We start from the raw sequence: 16,166 nt of genomic DNA on the forward strand, positions 1-16,166 counted from the left end.
CTTTACTACTATTTGTAATCTGTGATATGTCTACTACACATATTTTACAGAAATAATACAAAAATCACGAAAATGATGGTGTTTGTATGGAACAATTGGCACTTTTAATTTTCACGAATACAAAACTCGAAACTTCAAAGGCCTTTTTCTCAGTATTTTACTATTTTGACATGTCCATAAATGCAAACTTTAAACAACCATTCCTTGTCAACGCAATGTCCGATTGAAGTGAAACAAAAAGTATTGTATGGAATTTGTTTTTCTATTTCCTTACATCCACAAACCCTCAGTTCGACCTCTGCCCAGTTCCATCTCATTTTGCAAGAAAGCCTCACAAATGTCATGAAATGTATCTTGCCATTGACTGGTATTTCGCGGTTGTTTTTGCTAAGCACGTAACATTTCTAAGCAATATTTCAAGCTTAAAAAGCTGCACGAATTTGGCCAATGATTTTCAACTCTTGAAACAAAAAACTTCTAGACTCCAGACTCAAAATTGCATTTTCCCCCGAAATGTTTTAATATAAATGTGGGATCATTCAATACAGCACATGAAAATATCTCCTAATGCAAGAAATGTATACCGAGTTTTTGATAGTCTCGTTAATTTAAGTATTTCACTTTCATAATTACATCGGGCACAAGTATTTTGTGGTCATAATTTTTGTCCACCAAAAACAAATAAAAAATCAGGAAAAATTACCAGGAAATTAAACAAATTCATGATGAAGCTTACAAAAATAAATTGGGTACATACTACAATGTGAAAGAGGGACCAGCCCGCTTAATGTGTTAATAATCAAAGAAATTAAAACAAAAGGAGACATTTCCAAAGTAGTAAATTAATTAATTATCCATAGCATGTAAAACACTTCCTCAATCTGTGCAGAAACCTATTCCATTTTAATATTATTTACTTCAAAATTAAAATCTCAGTATTCAATCTACCACCTTTTTTTCGGCATAAAGTCGGAAACCTCTGAAAAATAATTTATCTGTGTACACAACACCTTTTCAATTATACATGTATATATGTGCATGATCAGTATCAATGTACATTATTTCACACTCTACAATGAACACTGCCATGATTATTTTTATACCTTTGCACATAATTAGTTTCAGTTTCGTCTGTAAATTTTGTCCTTGACATGTAATTACAGAAATATCAGAATTTGTAACGTGCGTATATATTTACACATGTACCTATGTCTTAGTTCACGTACATAAGTTATTATCTAGACTAATTCATTAGGAATGGTCACCATCGTTTGTTAAAAAGTTTTTTAATTAATCTTTACAAAAAAATGGGAATGGAAAGTATATTTTATTTTTAGGTGACTTATAATTACAAGTAATAACATGCACAACCAAATTGCGGCTGAGAAAAAAAAAGGCAGTGTATTATTAATACAATGCATTTGTGTTGCTTATACATTTTATAAGCAACACAATTTTTTTACAGCTTACAACCTTTGCAAAATACTTCCCTCTGTTCACAATGTACTAGTAATTCATTTGCATAAGTATTTGCATAATTTGCATAATTTGCGAGCCCGATTTTACGCATTCAAAAATTAACATACTATAATCAATTTCAAATCTTGGTAAAAACTCAGACCACAATAATGCTTAGAAACTGCATGATTAAACAAGCATACACGTATAGTCAAAAAAAGCAGTTTCAAATCTAGAATACAAGTAAAGGATAATAACAGTATTGTACATTTTGTTGTTGTTGCAAACCTCACACAAAAAACAGCGAGAGGGAGAAAAACATAATACTGTACAAAACCTATCAAAATGGATTTTGTGGTAATGTTCAATTTTTTTTTTTAATTTGTAGTGAAAATCTGCATAGTATAATGTACATTTACATGGAAGTGCATGCTGAAATGTGTTACAGTAGGGCCAGCCTACTTGTACATGGAATTAATATGTAAATGGAATTAATATGTACATGGATGAGAAGCTTCAATTAAAGAAGCAAATGGGGAGGAAATATGGAATGTAACACACGGTGAAATTACAGTCAGTTGTCAGACATTTACCCCCCAAAATTCCTTGTTTGTACAAACAAATTTTGCACTGTAAGCGCATCATTCGAACATGTAAAGTGCATGCCACAGCTAGGAATTTATTTTTACTAGTAGGTATTTTATCTGTACACATTCGTGGTTTAATTTCACCCTCTTGTCTGGAATTTAGCATTTGGAATATTGAGTGGGTAACTGGAAGGTCGAAATCATACAAACGTTTCATGTATGTGATTTCCACTCGCTTTGATTTCAATTTCAGATTAATACTTGCTAAGCACCAGTTATTGTTGGCCATGGAACAGCTCATTAATACAAATTATACACACAAAAGCGGCTGGGAAAAAACCCCGATATATATAAAAGATAATTTCGTTAATATGTTTGTAATCATTTATTGTTAAATAACATACATGTATAACTTTAGGGGAAAGACATAAATGAAGGACCAAAAACAGTGTCATTTTCATGTAAATGCTGCACAAGTTAAAGCTGTCATAACTGTAAACTGAAAGAACTTAAAAAGTGAAAGTATCATTGAACGTATTTTTGTATTATCTTTTCGTAGCTTTTATTCCATAAATGGAACAATCGTCTTCTCTGTTTTCACTCTTCCATGATTGCATGTTTTGTTACCTTTACTTTCTCTTCGATGATTCATTCCAGACCAGGCTGCCTATTCCCAAATGGGACTGAATTCCTACTTGGTCTGATTGCACCCATCACCTACTACACACATTTAGTATCTTCCTCTCTCTCTCCGTCTTCTCAAACAGGTGTCAATTCTCAAATGGGACTACATTCGTACTTGGGCCTACTAGATACCATTGTTGTTATCTACTTCTCCTTCTGTCTTCTTCTTGACGAGGTTCCGTTTCCACGTGGGCATTGACTTCAGCTTGGCCTCTCGTTCTTCCTTCTCATGATCCACGGCAGCGGCTGCCTCCTCTGCTTTCTTCTTCTCTTTCTCAATGATCATCTTCCTCTTCCACTCTGGGACGTCCTTCCATTTTGCTTGTTCCTCTTGCTTCTTAGCGGATTCTTGCTGTTCCTTTTCCTGGGGGATTTCATAAACAACACAAACAGATGAGATGCGTTGAAATTGTGTTTTGGGTTTTTTTTTTTTTTCAACTGATTGTACCGCAAATTTAGCCCGAAATTTAATTTTAAATAGTATATCTGTCCAGAAGTCGAGTTGGAATGTGTTCCAGGGCCCTTTAGACATCTTTCCAGCAACTTTCCAGCAATTTCATTTTTTGGCAAAAAATTAGAAGAAAAAAAAACACAAGGGGTTTAACCCCTTGTGTTATTAAAATGTAAGGCTATTAAATAGCCTTACATTTTAATAACTTTTTTTTTTAGTGATTTTACTGCAAATGTTTGCCCAAAATAGTATATCTGTCCAGGAGTCGAGTTGGAATGTGTTCCAGGGCCCTTTAGACATCTTTCCAGCAACTTTCCAGCAATTTCATTTTTTGGCAAAAAATTGAAGAAAAAAACACAAGGGGTTAGCCTTACATTTTAATAACTTTTTTTTTTAGTGATTTTACTGCAAATTTTTTCCCAAAATAGTATATCTGTCCAGGAGTCGAGTTGGAATGTGTTCCAGGGCCCTTTAGGCATCTTTCCAGCAAGTTTCCAGCAATTTCATTTTTTGGCCAAAATTGAAAAAAATGCAAGGGGTTAGCCTTACATTTTAAATAACATTTTTGAAAGAATGGTGTAAGAAGCGTCATGGAAACTGCAACTATTTTACTAAGAAACAATGAAGGTAACTTCAATTAACTCTTAACATATCTCACCTGTTGCTCTTTTAATTTCTTATCCCTCATTGCTTTCTTCCATGGAGGAAGTTCCTCCTCAGGATCAACGCCATTGGCTCCGGCTGGGGGAGCTTGACTAGGTGGGGGCGCCACAGCTGCCTTCTTGACACCTTGATGTCCTGTCGGCGGCGGCGGTGGTTGGATAAACTCTTCTCTAGGGGGCGTTGTTCCAGCTGACTTCTTCGGTTTGGGTGCTACGGACGGGATAGCCTTCCCTGGCGACTGTGGAACATGGGCCGGGCTCTTGGGAGCGGTCTTGGGGGCGGGGCTGGGTGGGGCTTTGGGACTGACAGGGGGAGGTTGACGCTTATTGACTATCTTGGCTGGCTCGTCAGAATCTGTGACTGCAGATCAAGGTCGAGGTTGAGGGTGAGACATATAAATGGTATACACTAATCCAAGCTCTTTACCGATTATAGTCTATAGTTTCAAAAAGCATGAATCTCCCCATATAAATGTACAATGATCACTTGCTTGCAATGGTCTATCCAGGAACCAGTTTAACAGGAACCAGAGTTTCTACAGTCTTAGGAATCTCGGCACTTGGACCCCAGAAATTCCTTTTTCTCAGTTTTTTTTACTTTTTGACACGTCGATAAGTGCAATTTCTAAACAGCCATAACTTGTCAACTGAATGTCCGATTGAAGTGCAACAAACAGTACAGTAAGGAGAATTTTGTTCTCTTCCCTAATATCTGCAAACCCTTATTTCAACCTCTGCCCAGTTCTGTCTCATTTTGCCGGGATGCCACACAAGTTTCTTCTAGTTTTGAACCAAGACTCCAGCTGGACCCCTCTCCCTCCCCTTACCTTGTCCCTCAGTAGTTGGACCCTTGATGGGTTTAGGCGTTGGTCGTAGCCTGTGGGTTCCCTGAGACAGCTCAGCCATCAAGTTATCCATGGGCGCCTCCGACTTCTTACGTTGTCTCTCCGCACCTAAAATAGGTGGGGAAAATACCAGAAAATGACAAGTTTGACTTTCAGCAAAACTTTTTTTCATTTTATGAAGCCGACTCTATTTTCTGTCTGACAGAGGATATTTTGATAGGCTCTTATGTTCTAAGTAGTGCTGCCTGAAAAAAAAACTGCATACAAATTTAGCATGCTGATCTTTATGGTCTTCAATACTTAACTGAGCATAACATTTCAACATTTGTAAAAAGAAATTGCCAGTGGCCATGACAAAAGGTATCATTTTAATAATGAGGGCAAGAATGTTGTCATTCAAGGAGAAATTAGTTAGGGCTTTTAAGTGAAGACATTGATGGCAGGTCTCCTAGAAGGGCAACACAAATCTGTATTTTTATACAAGAAATGTGACAGGTCGTCACACTTTTGTGATAATTAACAGCAATACTCACCATTGTTAGCTGGCACTGATGACAACTTCATATTCTTGATGCCATCCAATAGACCCCCTACTGGTGCCGCAGGTGGTGGCGGGGGAGGGGGTGCCATAGGGGCCTGGGGTAACCCTGGGGGTGGTGGGGGTGCCGGGCCAGGAGGAGGTGGGGGTGCCGATGCAGGAGGTGGAACAGGCACCTTGGACGATCTTATGGCTCCAGGAATCTGAGTGAAGACATTGTTGGAGTTTGGTGGTGGAGGGGGCGGGGCCTCTGTCGGAGGGGGTGGAATGTTCTGATAGAAGTCGGCAAACGGTGACGGGTCATAATCAAATCCTGGCTGGTTGACGTTTCCGTAAATTGGTTGGTTGGTACTGTAGCCTGGTTGGTCCACGTTACCATAGATTGGCTGGTTGACGTTACCATAGCGAGGTTCAGTATGACTACCATGGCTTGGGTAGTCGTTGCCATAGTTCAGTTGTTGAGGTGGTTGAGGGGCAGGCATAGCTGGTGGAGGGGGAATGCTCATCCCGTAAGAATCTGAAATTTGTCTGGAGTCACCTGAAGGGAAGACAAATTGACTCGTTGGTGCATCCGAGCTGGACACGCAACGTTGTTTCTGTTCGTGGAATGCCACCATTTGTTCAGTGCCCATCGTCAGACGTGTGTTTGGATCTCGAGTAGGGGCTGGGGGTCGCTTCTTGACCCCGCCTGAACTTGAAGCAATGTTCTCCTTCGTTGGCTCGGGAGACGGTGAGAACTGGGCCTGGATGTCTGACAGCGGTCTACTCCATCGTTTCTCTGGGACTGACTGAACAGATTGTTCCTTCTCAGTGGACTCCAGCTTGGCTTTGAAGGCAGCGATGCGTGCTTTGTTTGGACTCCCACCTTCTCCCTCCTCAAACCTTGGCGGGTTACTCCATCTCTTCTGTTCAGCTGGGACATCCGTGTTCTTCTCCTCCTGGAGAAACATGGCTCGGATGTTGGAGATCTTCTGTTTGGTTTCACCACTGACGTCTGCCATTGGTGGGGGAGGCGGCAAGTCACTTGGAATATTGGCATCCTCCAAATCGGCAATAGGTGGAGGGGATGGTGGTGGCGGTAGATGGTCCTCAGAATGTGGTTCTCTGGAGGTCACATGACCATTGGGAGGGGCAGGAGGGGGAGGAGCCATAACACCTGGTTGACCAATCAATCCATCCATACCGCTTAGCGAGCTAGACCGTGGTGGTGGTTCTTGTGGAGGCCCCGAGCCTTGACCACCGATGTCCAAATCTACCGTGATGGCGATCTTCGTGGAATAAATAGGGTCGTCAAACACCTCACTCGAGTCTGGCTTTTTTGCCTCCTCAGCACCAGTGTCAAAAGGTTGAGAAGTATACTTAGATTTATTGATCTTAATCTGTTCAGTCGTCAACTGGTAAGGCAGGACAGAGGGGCGACGGTCTAGATCATCTTTGACGTAAATGCTCTGGTCGTCATAGGCATCATCATCCAATATCATGGACTCATAAGAAGTGTCTTGGAAGGAGCTAGAGGTTCTAATGCCCCCGGTCATCTCAGCATAGTCAGACTCAACTGAGAGTGTCTGACAATTTCTGTAAACAATGCCAAAAACAGAAAACAAATCTTGTAAAAAAATGAATCTGCCTTTAACTTAATAATATCTGAGTAACATTTGACTTTGTCTAAAATTACAAATTTAAAAACAATGTTTCGTTAGTGTTGACAATGACTGTGGTATTTTTTATGACAAAAAAAGATCAGGGCCAAATTCCATACAGCTTCTTTACAGTAAATAAATTCAGTCAGTTTGCTTGTTTAGTATTAAGGGAGCCACTCCCAGCAAGCTACAAGAAGAAACCTTGTTGAACATTTTTGCTTTTAATCCATTTTTTCTCAGCAAACACAATTCTGTGTTTAGATATCCTCAGTAGTAAGTAAAGTCTGTCAGGAGCCAATGTGGCCCATCAGACCAGCATTTATCTTAGGTTTTAGTAGCATGAAATGACTGAGGATATTTCTATTCCCCTTGGATGGGATGCCAGTCCATTGCAGGTTACTCCCCAGCTAATGCCGGTACCCATTTATAGTTCTCCTGTGTGGAAAGAGGCAAGTGGGGGTGAAGTGGCTTGCCCAAGGACACAACATATGACCAGCAGCTGGATTGGAACCCCTGACCCTCTGATCATGAGTCACAAACCCTAACCACTAGGCCACACTCCCGCTGAGATATATTCTGTACTTAGCGGATATTGGCCGAGGTTGAAAGCTTGACATTGGATCTCATGTCAAAGAGTAGACACACTTTTTCAAGGAAATTCAGCACAGAATTGTGGAACAGGAAATCTAAACAATGAATATTTTAACAAGCCAGATACTGGTAATATGACCTATGACCTATAACCCGACCCCAACTTCCTGTCAGGCAGGAACCCTCGGGCTGCAGGCAGATCCTGTCAGGATGTGAGCACAGAGGCCAACGTGGACGACATTTTGAAGGCAAGGATACACGCTACCGTGTGATCCATTGCACATAATTTCACAGGAAACCAGCTTCATATGTGATACATTGCACGTATATTGAGCTCATTTAGGTCATTATATGGTGTGACATTTCATGAGGATTTGTGCACTAGTCTGAGATTCCGAACCAAAAAATTGAATTTCCTTGACTATCAATCAACTGATTGCTGGCTTAAAAAAGTACACTGTGTGTTTGCCTTCTTAATATTTAGCTTGTTTTTTTTTTTTTCAACACAAGAGTATTATACCAATTTCTAATTGTAACCCATGTAGGCTTTTATCATGAATAAAAAAGTAGCCAAGCATTACATTTTTTGGGGGGGAGGGGAGCGAGGGTGTTTTGGATTTGTACAAAATGTTCACCATATATGGCGTTCATGTTTTGAACAAAGGCAATTATGTGAAACTGACGCTTGTTGCGTCTGAACAAAAATGTAAAACATTCCAACGTGCCATCTGTCCAATTTCATAAGGACATATAAGGTTGAGCAGGTTGGGAATTAACATTTACAGAAATGACTAAAAATATAACAGAATTCATGGTGCCTTTTTTAGATGTTATTTTCATCCTCCTTGTAATACATGTGGAAGTTTCTTATAGAAAAATTTGGGCAAAACGTCAGTGTTTTCAAAATTTGTTTGAATTGTCAAATAATTGAAATGTTTTAATTAGTAAATTACTGGGGGAAATTCATTTAATGAACAAATTAGTCTGGAAGTTTTTAAACCTGGAATACATGATATTTCCAAAGTTAAAATCTGAGCCAAGTGTGTTTTTCAGAAATAATTTCATATAATTTGAGCAAAATTTTACATTTACATACTGTACCGAGTTCTAAACTGAATTATTTTGCATTAGATGAATGGCATTTTATGGATTCTGTGAACTGCCTGGTTTTGCCAACAGCACATCACATATGGTAGAAGAGAATCTTACCTTTCTATGTCTGACTGGATGTCGCCATTCTCCCCGTCTCTTTGTCCCCCGTCCTCTCCATTCACGCCCGTCGCTGCCGCATCCAACAGCTCCTTCTCCAGCCCTCGGGCCTCGTCGTGATTATTACACGTCTCCTGAACCTGAGCGGTACAAGGCGAGTCACAAACATCAGTCTCCATCATGAGTCAAATTACCAAAATAAAAAAATGTGTATAGAAAGATCCACACGTCTGGCTGGATGATATCGCACAAGGGTTGGCTTTGCTTATAATGATACGCTCGAGCAGCGAAGCGTTAAATGAAGTCAAGCTGTGAGGCGGTCGTGTGAGCTGTTCAACTCTGTGGGTTTCCTCAATAGATAAACGCAATGTCAATGTGCTGACATCAACAAAGGATTCCTCAAGGTCAACGTATTCTTTGTTTGGCCTGCAGATCGTAATTGTCCGTGCGGTTCACTGACGACTGTCTGTGAAAGTCCCCTTAAAAAAAATGTCTACGATGTGAAACAACGGTTGAGGCAAGCAGATGACAGCTTAATGTGTCGCAGTTGAAATGGCACACTGTGTTTCAAAGGCACAAACAAAAGTTGTATTTGGAAGCGATCAATGCCACATCTGGAGGAAATATCTGAACAAGCTCAGCTCTTCCTGATGACAAAGACAGAGTGACAAAAATATCCACTTTTGCAGATTTTATACACTGCCTGTAGACACGCAGTCTAGATGTCCTTCAGAAACACACAGTCAGAAGAACTGTCCAAAAGCCTTGGGGAAAATCCGCATAAAAAATGGCAATGACTGCGGGAGTAATTTCCAATGTCCCTTGATAACCCTGGAGTACTCCAACTGTCACTTATCATCAGCGACAGCGAAGCAGATTCCTTTTAGCAAAATTGTACCTTATGGCTGATGGTTTTTAAGTGTAAATCACAAAAGAAAAAGGAATCTTTCTTTGCTGATTGTAGACAAAAGAATTTGCCTGATATTTGAAGAGTGGAGGGATGAAATTGGCCTGGACAGGGGAACATACAAACACAGTTGATTTATGAGTTCATTCCGCAAACCCGAAAAAGAAAGTTATTTCAGCAATGCACTCAATAAATTATCTCATTCACAGTGCGTGAAGATTTAAGACCGCGCAAGTCCAATACTCCAGACTTCCAAGATGGGTGTCCTAAGCTGCATCAAATATCGGTCAACTCTGGGTCCAGGTCATCTGGATTGATGGCCACTCTGATGACGGAAATCCTGATGTAACACAAACTGGGTAAACCAACCAGGGGACAACGATCCGCCTTTCATTACTGAGAGAGAAACTGTATCCAGCTTTCAGCAGCTGCTCATCAATTCTAATGATATGTCCGCTCCACATTTGTTACTGGCTGAGTGATGCCTGAGATATCAGTTTCCAGTGCAGAGGCCCTCCGCGGGGAACATTAATCATTCCCACGCTCTAGTAAACTTGGACGAAAAACAAATGCAGTATTCTGTGTTCTTTTGTTGAGCTGTACTGATCAAGTTCTAATTGGACAATGATCAGCTACTGTGGTATGGCTATATATTTAATCAAGGTTATATCCTGTACTTAGGGAAAGTAGACTTGTGCTGGTGCTACACAGACTCTGATAAACTGTACATCTCTCAGTGCTTGGTTGTAATTCCTGAAACTGGTAATGTTATCAAGGGTGTTGGACAGATTGGTTTTTTTTTTATTTAATTAATTCATAATTTATTTTTATGTTTTGGTTTATTTCAACCAACCATCACAAAATATATGTGGGTGATAGGACTTTAGATCAAGAACTTTTTTTCCTGATTGACGACTGTTGAGTGCTCTTCAGTAAATTCAGTTGATACTTTAATGGCCAACAAAATTTGATTCAATATTTTTATTATCATCTTGTTACTGAAGTCACAATGAAGAAATAATGTACGTACATTGTACATGTATTTCCCTGAGTTGCTCAACAGACTTGGCAAGTCTACTAATCCCAGGAAATCATCCTGGAAGTCGAACCAAGGCCAGTTCAGTGAACCAACGACACACACTGAGGAATCCTGCCTCATATTCCTGATAAACCAAGCAATGACTTGTGACGACACAGCATGAAATTGATATCCATTATATTGTATGTACGAATGAGCCAGGGGACCATTGAACCACACCAATTCGCATGAATAATTGCTTATTGCTCATGTCTTTGGTTAACATGCGGTGAGGTCATTTGAGGGTAAGAGGTGTTGTCATGGTAACAGTTCAGATTGGAAAGCCATCAACTTGTGGATATGTCTCAGTGCTTTTTAAAGGGATGCCTATATTACACTTCAAGATGATTTTCATGGGCAGCAATTTAGCGATGCGCAACATTCCTTATTAGGAATTGTGAAGAACAGAGAATGTGTATACAATCTGTACACGGGGAGGATGTTTTCAACAAACAGAAGAACGTCAAGCAATTTAAAAGCTAGTCATGATTGCTGGGAGGGTTTTTCTGTGGCTGAAGAATCTCCTTATAAGGCTATGCAGAGAGAAGCAGATTGAATGTACCCCTTATTCGAGTTTTACTTTGCAAGTGCAGTGTACTATTATTTTTCTGAAATAAAAAATTGAAGGGATTTAAAATATTTATATTCCTCAGTCCTTATTTGAAAATCACAGGTGTGTGGAAAAAGGCACACCTGGATTTTTTTAGGTGTGTGTTTTTTCTAGGTGTGTGGTTTTCTAGGTGTGTGATTTGTGGTCCAGGGAAATTCAGGCGTGCAATTATTCACACTTCTTGGGAAGCTTTAAGGTGTGCGATGGTGTGGGGGTGTGATCACACGCCTCAAATCAGAAGGACTGATTCCTCATCCATATACAAGCATAGCTAAATTGTAAACTGCAGTACATTTATATTGTATAATATGATGTACGTTAGTTACAGCTTATCAGGGAAAAGTTCAACATAATATAACAGTTCAACAGTCGGCAATCATTAAATCCAAATTTCCTCAAAGACATTTACTCTGACTGAATGTACATGTACTTGACCATCATGGAAACATCATTTCCTACTTTGTTTTCTTCAGAGTGCAAAACTAAAAATGACTAATTTTATAAGGCAACAATTACCGGTAGCATGCACCCTTGATAAAGTCACACTTATACTGATTATAGTGAATAAAATTTACCAATATGACAATTTCCACAGATAGTGGTTAATACTATTAGTTGTTTTTTAGGGGTTTTTTTTTCGTGGTATAGTAAAAGTTGAAAAAAAAAACGATCTCAAAATTCTTGTTTAGGGACTGTAGTGTTACCCTTTTGTAAAAATATTCCATAGTAAAAATGTTTCATAGAAATATTCCTTCACTGTTTATGAACCTTTCTAAAAGCTTTGAATATGATTGGAAATTGTTATTACACATAGAAACATTCAAACTTAAGTTACAATATCTTTTAGAACACAAGAAATCCAAGAATGAAAGAATTAGTATTTATTCTGGTAATTATTGAAATTAAAATGGACAGGTTGAAAATGGACCCATATCATAAAAAAAAAATGAGTCGGTCTCTAGTCAGCGCGCGCGTCGATTTTAATCCGCGGTAGCTCCAACAGCGCCCTCTATTTCCGCACCTCCTCAATTTTTTTTTACCAAAGAGCACCAAGGAATGGGAAATTGCACCAAGGCAAATGATCGAAAGCACCAAGGCAAATTATGGAGGACACCAATGTACATGAGGACACCAAAAAAGCAAAATAGTACCCCACCTTGTCTGTACAGTCCAAGCTTGAAGAAAAAAAAAAAAGCAAAAAAAAAAAAAAAAAAGCCGCGTGGCCGCGTCAATTCCAGATCTTTGGTCTGACCAGAGACCGATTATTTTTTTTTTTGGCCTTATGGGTCATTCTACCCGATCCTTACCCCCCCCCCCCCCCCCACCCGGAGCTCAGAGCCATGGTAGTAAACCCTTTGCATATTTCTATCCCAGTTGCAGTGCAACTTCAATCTTTTGTACACAGGGGTTGTTTGATTTAAATAACTTGATTTAAATCAAACATTCAAATCATGACTTGAGATACAATTATAAACAATTTTAAAATCTATTTAAATAAAAACAAATCTGATATAAATTTTAAAAAATCCAAAAAATTTTTTTTAAAGAAAATCCAGATTTTTAACAACACTGTTTCTACAAAACACTGGCAACTGAGGATAAAAGCAATCCAATTTCTGGCCACTGTAGATGAAGTCATGAAGTTTTTCTTTTATTGCTGCCTCTTGGAAAGAAATGCAGTGTTTGCGAGAATTCTCACTTCTTAAATTTATGAAAACATTCTCGTTTGAAAATTTAAAAGTGAATAGGAAAACTGAGAAAGTCTTACCTCAAACACCAAGTCGCCCTTGCGCTGTATTTCATTCAAGAAGACCGCTACGCAATCCTTCTGTCGTTTCCATCTCGTAAGAAGACTTTTCATTCCCTGCCGGCTCAGAAAGCCGCGCACAACTGAAGAAAAAAACAATCACCCACACACAGAATGTAATTTCAAATACAACACATAAGAACCCTATCCATGAACTTTATATTATACTGTTAGGGGGAAAAACTTCACTAAGAAAAAAAAAGAACTTTAATTTTAAAAACCAATCAAGAGCACATGTCAGTCGGCATGTTTTTCTACTCGGTAAAAAACATAAACTCTTCTTTACCACTTGAAGAAAAGCTGTAATAAAAGAAATACTGTCAGTGGCTTTATAAATAATAAAGGGCACTGCACAAGGAAAAGGGCGTCGAGTAACATGTATTGATGACACAGTAAATGATGGCTCAATTACTAAACAACAAAAAATTGTCTCATTTCCTGCTGAGAAGAGAACTCCTTACATGCTTGAGAAGGATATGCTACAGGTCATTGACCCTATCTGCATCCCCTTTCAAAATATTTTTCAAATTTTCATTTTCATAATTGGCTCTGCGCCAGCAATGGTGTGCTTAACATTTGGAGAGTGGGCGTCCTATTTGCACTAGGTTTTATATTTTTTCATGTATTTACGTAGCAAAATTGATGATCGTTCAAAGCCACGCGACGCAGCCTATTCTTTGCCAACACAATTCACAACGTAAAAACATAATAGATGTCATGTCTAGGTTTCATTAGATGTCTTTGGCAACAGGTTCTGAAGACCCGATTGAAGATGCCCCCTGAATGGTCAGAATCTCAAGGTCAAGACGCAGTCTTGATTTGCATAATTGATCACCGAATCATGCAAGCATATCTTAGACCCTTGCTGTGCAAGATGAACTCCAAAGACTACTGTTATTTAGGATCTTATATTATGTGATTGACTAGAATGCAAATCAAAAAAATAAGCTGCTAGCGTCTTACTTCTTCCATTCAGTGTCACATGACAAAAGTCCTCTAAAACTTGTCTTGTTTTGTCATCTTTGACCTCTCAAACAGGCGTCCAGAAAAAAACTCATCCTCTCACAACTTTGACAATGCAAGAATGCCGATGGCCTACATACCTTTCTGACACGTTACAATCTTCTTCTCCAATGGGCTGCTAAGCTCCTGGAGCTTCTCCGCGTGCCAGTGTCGGAAGAAGAACTTGAACGACTTGCCCAGCTGAAGATAGAACAGAACGGAAGACAAACAGTTCCTTACGTGAGTCTGAATGAGCACAGGTGGAGGCTATTATTAAGTCAGTAAAATTGGGACTTCCTTGCATAGTTATGATTCATGGCGTGCGCACACACACACCCATGATGATCCTGATTCAGATTTGGACTGACGAAATCAGGTGTGTGTAGGTTTTTGTCAGTCTGGTGGGGGGGGGGGTGTTAAAGATAAAGCAATTAAATACATGCCTTAGTGATTGGGTAAGAGTGACATGGGATTAATTTATAGACAATGTCCAGTAGGATCTGGTTATAGCGTGTTTAGTCATCTCCTGAGTGTTTGTTAATCTTTGGGGCCGTCGTCGATACGGCTGTGTTACCTTGAAAGGATTTGCCTGGGATGTAAATGTTGCAGGGGGTGTTTAGAATGAGGTCATTGTGTGGGGGTGCACTGAGTTGGTGGGGGGGCCTCCGATTTGGATGAAAGCCGGAAGCTTCTAAAGGGCCTGCTATCATTGATTCAAGCATACAGAATTTTCTGTGGCTATTCCTCATACAACCATTTATGCATTGCAGTTAATACATTTTTAAAACGCATAAAAAAAATTGTTTTTCTTTATATACAAATTCGGACTTTAAAGTCACTCTTTGCAAAACACACAGACTTTAGTTTGAATGTAAATAATTGGTAAGTTGCTTTATTCCACCTACCTTCCATTCAGCGATGTTGTGATGCTTGAGTGTGTCCTTACATCTCTGTAGGTCTGTTTGATTCAGTTTACGGTCAGTGGAGAACTCCACCAGGGCAGTGTACCTGAATAACAACAGGCAGCGAAAAACAAAAATGATTCTGAAAGGCTATCATGTTTGGCGAACGAGGTTGTTTTGCACTAAACATACACTGAAAAAGAAAGTTGTGACAAACGTATGTTCCACTTGAAGTGATTAAATTTTCATTGATTCGTCTAACAAAATTTCAGTAAACTTTCATATTATTGGTATCTAAAGATACCAATAAGTATACCTGCCCCGTCCGAATAACGCCACTGCACCAATGTATTCTGGCCTACTAACAGAAGTGTCTCCCCAAAGATCAATTTCCTTTTTTGTGCCTATTTATTCCCCGTTTTAAGCAACAAAATTGCTCAAAAAATCAAGTGGGGTTTACCTCTAAACAATACTGTTTCAGGCGAAATAATTTTACAGGGTATTTTGTACCAGTCCGATCTTCACTTTGAGCAAGGATTTACTCTTGAAATTGGTGGGTCTGTTTCCTGGTAATAACCGACGCTCCTACTTGCCAAATGCAACATCTTTAAAACTTAGAAACTTAAAACAAAATAAAGTAATCAAATTAAATTTGAGGACAAACACCTTTGCATGAATTCCTGTGGCATGAGGCGTAGGGGGAAGCCCTGCTGTCTGATTCTAGTCGTCTCCATGATGCCGGTGTAACGCAGCTGAGCTATAACATACTCTGGAGTGAACTTATCAGGCAGCTTGGCAGTGTTAGGTTTGATGCAACGGACGAAATGAGGCGAAGCGTCGGTCATCTTGCTGATCAGCTCCGCTAGGGAATTCTGTCATATCAGGTATGAATGAAATGATTGATTTTTTTATTTACTTTTGGTAATGAAAACAAGGATTCCTCCAAGTGCACAATCATGGATCTGTTGATTGATCAATTTGAATCAATACACAAATCCATCTGAATCACCAAACAATTGTTCACTTGATCAACAATATCACCCGATCACAGATTGACAGTTTGATCATTCTAAACCAAATTTATTTTAAAAATACGTCGGCAAAGGCAAAACCCAATGTGAGATTTACATCTCCCTTAAACAATTCCATTTCATAAAATATTTATTCAACCGGTTTCAGAATGTTCGTTAAAATG

At 39.3% G+C, this 16,166-nt stretch overlaps 1 protein-coding gene across 2 annotated transcripts in view; it reads right to left on the minus strand.

Moving 5' to 3' along the window:
- Positions 1-496: 496 nt before the first annotated feature.
- The window catches only part of LOC119724336 (unconventional myosin-XVI-like), a 32,943-nt gene continuing 17,273 nt past the window's right edge, over positions 497-16,166 (minus strand). For both annotated transcript variants that reach the window (XM_038195340.1, XM_038195341.1), the window contains exons 21-29: positions 15,638-15,843; positions 14,975-15,077; positions 14,171-14,270; positions 13,029-13,150; positions 8,666-8,805; positions 5,221-6,800; positions 4,670-4,795; positions 3,839-4,203; positions 497-3,093 (exon numbers count right to left, since the gene is read on the minus strand). In XM_038195340.1, the coding sequence (XP_038051268.1) occupies positions 2,854-3,093; positions 3,839-4,203; positions 4,670-4,795; positions 5,221-6,800; positions 8,666-8,805; positions 13,029-13,150; positions 14,171-14,270; positions 14,975-15,077; positions 15,638-15,843 (2,982 nt within the window). In that variant the 3' untranslated portion in view covers positions 497-2,853. The remainder of the gene's footprint in view (positions 3,094-3,838; positions 4,204-4,669; positions 4,796-5,220; positions 6,801-8,665; positions 8,806-13,028; positions 13,151-14,170; positions 14,271-14,974; positions 15,078-15,637; positions 15,844-16,166) is intronic.

Source organism: Patiria miniata, unplaced genomic scaffold (assembly GCF_015706575.1).
Source record: "Patiria miniata isolate m_02_andy unplaced genomic scaffold, ASM1570657v1 HiC_scaffold_18, whole genome shotgun sequence".
Lineage (NCBI taxonomy): Eukaryota > Metazoa > Echinodermata > Asteroidea > Valvatida > Asterinidae > Patiria > Patiria miniata.